Here is a 7528-nt window from a genome sequence, read left to right on the forward strand (position 1 = left end):
TTAAGTCATTTAAGTATAATTATGATCTTTCTTGCATGCATTGCCCCCAACCCTAAAGCGGGGCGTCTGGGGGTCCTCCCCCAGAAAAAAATGTACATAGTAGATGTAATTTCCTGTGTTCTGGTGAATTTTGGGAGTTTGATACAAAATCCAGGAGAAATCCAGGAGATTTGCCAATCCAGGAGACTCCCAGGAGAGGGGTTCAAAATCCAGGAGACTCCTGGGAAATCCAGGAGAGTTGACAAGCCTGGGCTCACAACGGCGTTGTCTATTTTCACAATAGAACCGTCATATCATACAGAATGTCCCATTTCACACGTTTTCCAGAGAATAAAATGTAGAGAACTCATTTGAAAATTCATTTTTAAAAATTTCTAATCAAAATCTCCTTAGTAGTAACTAAAACGAGTCTTTTGAACGGCTCTTTGAAAGGAACGGATCCAAGAGATCCAGCTCACTTCAAAGAGCCATAAATCCCATCTCTATTGTTTTACTCGCCAGCTGAGCTCAGCGCGTGAGCGCGTGCGCTACGTGAGCATCGAGCATGCCGAGCATGAGCAGCAGCATCCCTTCAGTTCGCTCCGCCCCGAAGAGATGTCTACGTCACCTCCCCTCCTGCTCTCTCGTATAAATGCACCAGCGGAACCTCGCTGGACAAGCAGAGAAACATCGGACGGAAATCCGAGCGTGTACCTTGGAGGGTTACATTTACCCAAAACTTCTTTTCAAATGGGCCCCGTCGCCTAGCGTTTATTCCCCCCATCCCCAGCCTCGCCGACCGAGTTGTACTGGTTGTACTGGGCGCTAGTACTGCTGAAGACCGAAGCACATCTGGGTCACCCACAAGGTGAGCTTTGTTCAGAGAGAAGATGGTGGATTATTATTTCTGATCGCCGTTCGGGGAGGGGAAGACAAGGCAAACCTGAAAAAAAAAAAACAGAAAATAGCCGATCTACAAGCTCACAGCGCGTCGCGTTAGGGAGGCGCTGTGAGCTTGTAGATTGGCTATTTTCTGTAGATCGACGCCGTCGTACGGACGAACGAGTCTTCTTTAGCCGTCCACACACACCAAGCACTATCATTTTGAATCTTGTTTTTCTATCAACTCAAGCTGATAGCGGAGTCCACACCACAACTAAACGACCGTTATAACGGTTATAGTTAACAGTGCTTGGCACTTTTTTGATGCTTTCTCAAAGCTGAGGTCGTGGAGGTTATTGTTTTGTTTTGTCCTCTCCGGCAATGCTTTGTTTTGATCCAGTCATTTACTGGACTTTAACTGTAAAGATGTTAGCAACTAACACTTTAAAAAATGTTCTTATTTTCGATTGTTTACAATAAAGTAGCCTATAACATTCCACAACATGATCGAGTGGGAAAACTGGTGGGTGAACATGAAATCGCTGACAATGTCATCTATTTCGGCTATGTCTTTGTTTTGAATGTCACACCCTGACCCCAAACATTGACATCGTGTTCCACACAGCTCCTTTTTGTTTTTAAAGGTGTTCCCTCAAATATAACCTTTTTTTTCATATATTTTGGCCGTGGACGTGGGAGTTGTTAAAGTGCTTCCCCCTGCCTGATGATGACATCAGGCCATAACCGTCGCAGTCTCTTCTGTCATGTAAACACGTGACGTCATTTGATTCGTTTAGGTAGGACTAGGACTATTGGTTTGTGTGTGTGTGTGTGTGTGTGTGTGTGTGTGTGTGTGTGTGTGTGTGTGTGTGTGTGTGTGTGTGTGTGTGTGTGTGTGTGTGTGTGTGTGTGTGTGTGTGTGTGTGTGTGTGTGTGTGTGTGTGTGTGTGTGTGTGTGTGTGTGTGTGTGTGTGTGTGTGTGTGTGTCGACAAATTGACAGTTTAATTTGTAAAGAAACACTTCTTTCTTAAGTGACTTTTATTTGATTAATAACAATTGATAAATGACATGATTAATACAATGTCTAACATATTAATATTAAAGGGTTTTATGCCCTAACAATTTGTCATTGACATTTTCTGATTCTTTAAGATGAGTCAAAACATTTTTGAAAAGTTAGAACGAACAGATAAACAGTGCCTCTGGCTTCCCTTGGACGTCTGCATGTGCAGGAGTAATAATGAAATAGCGTGAGAATTCAATAAGGTTTGTAATTTGGGTACACTGTATGGAACCCATTTCGATTCATTTTCGGTGCGTATCGAGTATCGTGACAGCATACACAGAGTGTGTGTGTGTGTGTGTGTTTGTTTTTTGTTTTGCTATTTTATGGAACACAAGACCCAATTTTGTATTTTAATAGATCATAAGACATCTCGCGTCAATTCATATATTTTTTTAACTCTGTTCCTCTTCCTTCCTCTAGTTTCCATCAAGCACAGCATACAGCAACCAGCAGAGTTAGAATGGCAGCCATTCCAGCAGGCGGTTCTCTCATGGCGACCAACGACTACTACCGAAGTGGGTATCTTTTCTTCACATCAGCCACAGTGGTGTTGTAATGGCATGGCAGGCAGACCAATGTTTCCAAATGCATTTCCTAAACGGAAGGTGACAAAATGAATGATTCACAATTAGAGGGGTGCATTTTCAATATTATATTCTATATCACTGTAACTTGGCCCACACAATAAAAGATTGTGGTCTGACCCTTAGCCTATATCATTATCTTAGGGTGGGAACTCAACTGTGAAGACTGTTACTGGCTTCATGAATAGATTTGATTCCTGTGCCATTTTTGAGTGAGAGTACATCTGGGTGTGTCTGGCTTCTCATAGAGCAGTGTCCTAGAATAGAGTTGTAACCCACCTGAGTGAATCGGATCCAATTTTCCTTGCACTGCCTCTAAGCACTTATGTTGCATAACTCAGAGCTAATGGATTTTGGAATAGCATAACCCCCCATGCATTCAAAGTTTCAAACCCACAATGCTTGAATTATATGGAAAATGGTGGGCTTCCAGTTAAAATGTTCACTATCACTTAGATATGTTTTGAACCAAGCAAGAGACATTTCTACATGTCAGCACATGCCCATTTCCCTTTTACAAACTGCTGGTTTTGATGAATCACTCAAGCCTCACATTGTCACGTTCCTCCCCTTCTCCCACTTATCTTTGCTCTGCAGGGCGCATTGGCTCTACCTCCAGCAGCAGCTCTTGTGGCAGTTCGGAGTACACTGGAGAGGTCATCCCTCACCATCCAGGTGTGTGTTGAGTGGTGGTGACGTTTTACTATGTTCTTGTTACCCTGAGTTATACTTTGTTGCGAATTTGGTCACGCACTGAATTTAACAGATCTGCCAGCTCAGAGCTTGTATGTAGACCTGCTATTTTTGGTGTGCCCCAAACAAGGCTACTTTGTATATCTTTGTTTTTATACCATTTATACCACAAACACAAAGTGTAGGGGTTCAGATGTCAAAGTTCTCTCCCCCTTGAACCAATAATACTTTGTCATACAACCAAAAATAACGGTTTATTTTCGCTATAGACTAGACATTGACAGAATACAATGTATTATACACTGAAATCTTAGATGTCTTTGAACCAGTTGTTTCTCTTTCCTCACTTGAGAAAGGCAAACCTTGGATTGCAGAGTTATTAAAGAAAGTCCAAGGTGCATATGTTATTTTCTTTTTAATGATAAGCTGGGGAGAGAGAACTACTGTTATTGTGTAATACAGTACATATTGCAGTGGCTCCTGACATGCAAATAGCATTACTCATCAGTCTGATCTGTCCAATCTCACTTGTATATAACTTGATATGATTGCCTGGAGTGAGTCAGACATTGTCACTATTAGTCATTCTTGCACTGCTTTGTGCAATAATAGAATTGGAATAGAATTACTGGGACTGTAGACCAGTTTCTCCCACCATTCCAGTCTAGGTCCAGTGAGTTGACCAGTAATGCTGGATAGTTTTATAGGAGGACCTGCTGGACTAGAGACATGCTGGGTCAGGAGTGTTAGTCTAACCTTTTAAACTACTAGGTCAGTGTTTGAGCAGTGTCATGGTTCTAAAAGTGGAACTGTGATGAAGTTACTGTAAGATTATTTGACTGCCTGACATCTGCCGTTCATTTTAGTTGCTTAAACTGGACTAGAGACAAATGCTGGGTCAGGAGTGTTAGTCTAACCTTTTAAACTACTAGGTCAGTGTTCGAGCAGTGTCATGGTTCTAAAAGTGGAACTGTGTTGAAGTTACTGTAAGATAATTTGACTGCCTGACATCTGCCGTTCATTTTAGTTGCTTAAAGCAACTGTCCCTTGACCTATATTTGGTTTCAGCAGTCATTGCTGTATCATTATCATTGAATAATTATATCGTCTCTGTCGGGCAGCCCCACATTATTACTTTTGAGGATTCAAATTTAAAAACGTCAAGCTTAAATATGTGGTCAATTAGTGAAACTTCTAGTGTAATCTTTACATTTGAAAGAAAATGCATGAAGTGTAACGTGACACATCCTGATTTCAGTTTCATTGAAGGCATGATTCATCACCTGCTGGTTGTAATGACTGTCCCATAGCAGAAGGTTCCCACATTTCAGCCACAGCTGTAGTGTTCATAGTGTCTTTGAGCAGGTCACTGATACCCCCTTCTCCAGTCCCTCCAGATTTAATGTAACATTATATCAGGAAGCATTGGAAGCTATTGGGACACTCCGGTTATTTGAGTGGGAAAATGAAAGACCCACAGCTCTGTTTGACACAGTTTCAAGAACCTGACCTACTAACTATTTTTGGCAACCAGCCATGACACTGCAAATCAAATGAGCTGGAGGCAGGGAGGAACGAAACTTATAATTACAGCTTTCTGGGCTTGAATGGCACAGTGTCTAGTCTGGCATGGAGCCAAGCTTATGGCCAAATCAGGTCAAGCACAGAAAGCTGGGTTATCATTCTCTCACTGACTGAACGTGGCTGATGAAACAGGCTCTTGCAAACACACAGGACTTAGATTGAACATGTATGCACATGCATACACAGTCAGGCATTTAGGATTGGTTTTAACACAACTTCATTAGTTCTGGGACAAAATATATGCTGTACATATCTAGCTTTTATAACTAGGCTGGGTACAAACCAGTAAATGACTTGACTGTTACACACACACACACACACACACACACACACACACACACACACACACACACACACACACAGCAGCTGTCATATTTTTCATGTCAGCAGTAGTCCTTGCATAATGCGTATTTGACAGTTGCCATATACTGTATGTCAAGAAATGCAGCCCGTCACTTACAGTATGTGATCAGCAGGTCTAGCTTTTAGTCTGTTAGAACAGCTGCGTACGGTCCTGTTGAATGTTACTGACTGTTCTGTCTGGCCTTCAGGTCTCCCGAAGCAAGACTCTGGACATTGGTGGTCCAGTTTCTTCTTTGGGAAGCCGAACACACCTGGGATGACTCCCGTAACTGAGGAAGCACTGCAGAAGTAAGTTCACAGAAGTCCTGGTATAGTGCATTCTTGCACTATACTGTCAACAACAACCACATAGTAGAATTTGTGTCATGATTTGTGTTGTGCTCATTTTAACCTGCATGTCAATGTCCCTACAAGAAAACGTCCTAATATAGTAATAACAAGCCAGTATTGTTCTGCTAGCTCCAACCCTATGAAACGGGGTGTGCGATTGCTTAATAATGATTGCCCAACAACCAAACTAGATCTGTACTTTTCCATCCAATGGAATAGAGCTGGCTCAGTCAAGTAATGGGGTTAACTATGCTGTGGGTTGGCCCTCCACCAAGACATTGCACTGTGGTGAAATGTTCTCGTATGCACATTACATGACCATTTATTAAAACCAGCTGACACGGCAGAATTTTGTGTTTAACCTGTCCTCTGTCGATTTTAAAGAGACTACATCACTTCATCTGCCTTGCCTTTGATCTTACTTTACTTTTCTTTTTTTTTCTTTGTTTACTTTGCGTCCATTTTATGTTAGCATTTCTTTATTCATGTGTTTATTCTTGCTCCAACACTGTTGATTGTTCTACACTGACAGAACTGCTTCGTCTGTTTAAATAGCAGGAAAACTCTGTCAACAATGTGCGCAACATAAAAATTATCTTTCAGTTAACCCCTATTTGGTATCTCTCTCTCTTTCTCTCTCTCTCTCTCAGGGCAGGGGTCCCTGGTGCGGTGACAAATGGCCAGATCACCTGTGTTGCCAGGGAGATGGTGATGCGTCGCCAGGTTAGCGAGACGAGTGAGTCGGGAGGCCCCACCTCTCCTTGACGAGGCCCTGCCCCACCCCCCCTACCCTGTCCCCTGCTCCGGTCCATTCCCCAACCCCCCTACCCTGTCCCCTGCTCCGGTCCATTCCCCAAACCCCCCTACCCTGTCCCCTGCTCCGGTCCATTCCCCAAACCCCCCTACCCTGTCCCCTGCTCCGGTCCATTCCCCAACCCCCCACCCCGTCCCACACTCCGTTCCATTCCACGCCTTGGGGGAATCGAACAGACAAACCGACCAACCAACGCTAGGTGACGGGATGAAGTCCCGTTTACAACCATTTTACGTTAATAATTATTATTTTTTATTAAAAGTAGAACAGGCTGCTGTACTTGTTTATTTTGTTTTTGTAACTTGTGTTTTTTTATCGCCAAAAAGATAAAATAAAATGAACAAAAAAAGAGAAGACGACACGATGAGCGCCATGTTGATCCTTTTTTTTTTTTTTTTACATTTGTACAGTCCTTGTCTCTGTAATACTGTGGTGCATACATACGAACATGTCTGTTTGTTAAAGTTTTTTTCACTGGTGTCACCCTGTGATTGGATTGCAGTTACAATAAAGTAGACTTGCAGCCTAAGATCTGTTTCTTTGTACTTATTTTTATTATAAAAGAATAATTGTGGTATAGAATCACTTATGTATACATACAGTAAGTTGGTCAAAATGTGGGAGGGAATGTGTAAAGGTAAAAGAAATGATAAACTGGCATGATAATTGAGATCTTAAATCTTTAACGGACAACTTAATTTTATTTGTCACATCACAAGAAAGTGAATAAGAGGTGAAATTATTCTAGATATGAATTACAGTTACATTTAAAAAAGGGGGGAAAAGCTGTACAATATCAAATAAACAGTGTGTATATTAGTCCACTATTGAGTACACAGCAGCATATTCGCTCATAATTGTTATGGATGGTACACAACATGTGCTGTGCTTACTCTTAACATGTGGTTCTGATGCGTCAGTGGATCCACTCTCCACGAGGCAGGAAGTCAAACTCGACATGCTTGTTTGCCAAAGAGCTGGTTTCTGACCATGTATAGGATCTGTTCCCAGAGAGCTGAATGTTCCCTCTCAGTCACTCTCCTCCTTGTTCTCGCTGCATAGTCAGTGGGATTGTAGTTATGCAACTGTTGGCACAGGGTCAGGAAGAGTATTGTCAGTAAATTCCATCTGAGCATTTGCCTGGCTACAAATACAATTCTATACTGGGATCATCTCCCCCCAGTTCTTTTTGCAGATTTTAAACTTCTCCCCAATTTTGCAACAACTAGGCA

At 42.2% G+C, this 7528-nt stretch overlaps 1 protein-coding gene across 1 annotated transcript; it reads left to right on the top strand.

Annotated features, from left to right (window-relative positions):
• Positions 1–712: 712 nt before the first annotated feature.
• ppdpfb (pancreatic progenitor cell differentiation and proliferation factor b) lies at positions 713–6825 on the top strand. Its single transcript, XM_080733018.1, has 5 exons — positions 713–847; positions 2349–2443; positions 3110–3187; positions 5341–5440; positions 6133–6825. The coding sequence occupies exons 2-5, from the start codon at positions 2389–2391 to the stop codon at positions 6245–6247; spliced, it is 348 nt and encodes a 115-aa protein (XP_080589144.1). The 5' UTR covers positions 713–847; positions 2349–2388; the 3' UTR covers positions 6248–6825.
• The last annotated feature ends 703 nt before the right edge of the window (positions 6826–7528 follow it).

Source organism: Nannobrachium achirus (genome assembly GCF_963921795.1).
Source record: "Nannobrachium achirus genome assembly, chromosome: 9".
NCBI classification, from domain to species: Eukaryota; Metazoa; Chordata; class Actinopteri; order Myctophiformes; family Myctophidae; genus Nannobrachium; species Nannobrachium achirus.

What these genes read in the sequence shown, in the direction of transcription:
- ppdpfb (XM_080733018.1), top strand. Translation starts at nt 2,389, where the DNA reads ATGGCAGCCATTCCAGCAGGCGGTTCTCTCATGGCGACCAACGACTAC. An exon ending in GACCAACGACTACTACCGAA is followed by an intron (nt 2,444 to 3,109) that starts GTGGGTATCTTT and finishes TTTGCTCTGCAG; the next exon opens with GGCGCATTGGCTCTACCTCC. An exon ending in GGTCATCCCTCACCATCCAG is followed by an intron (nt 3,188 to 5,340) that starts GTGTGTGTTGAG and finishes TCTGGCCTTCAG; the next exon opens with GTCTCCCGAAGCAAGACTCT.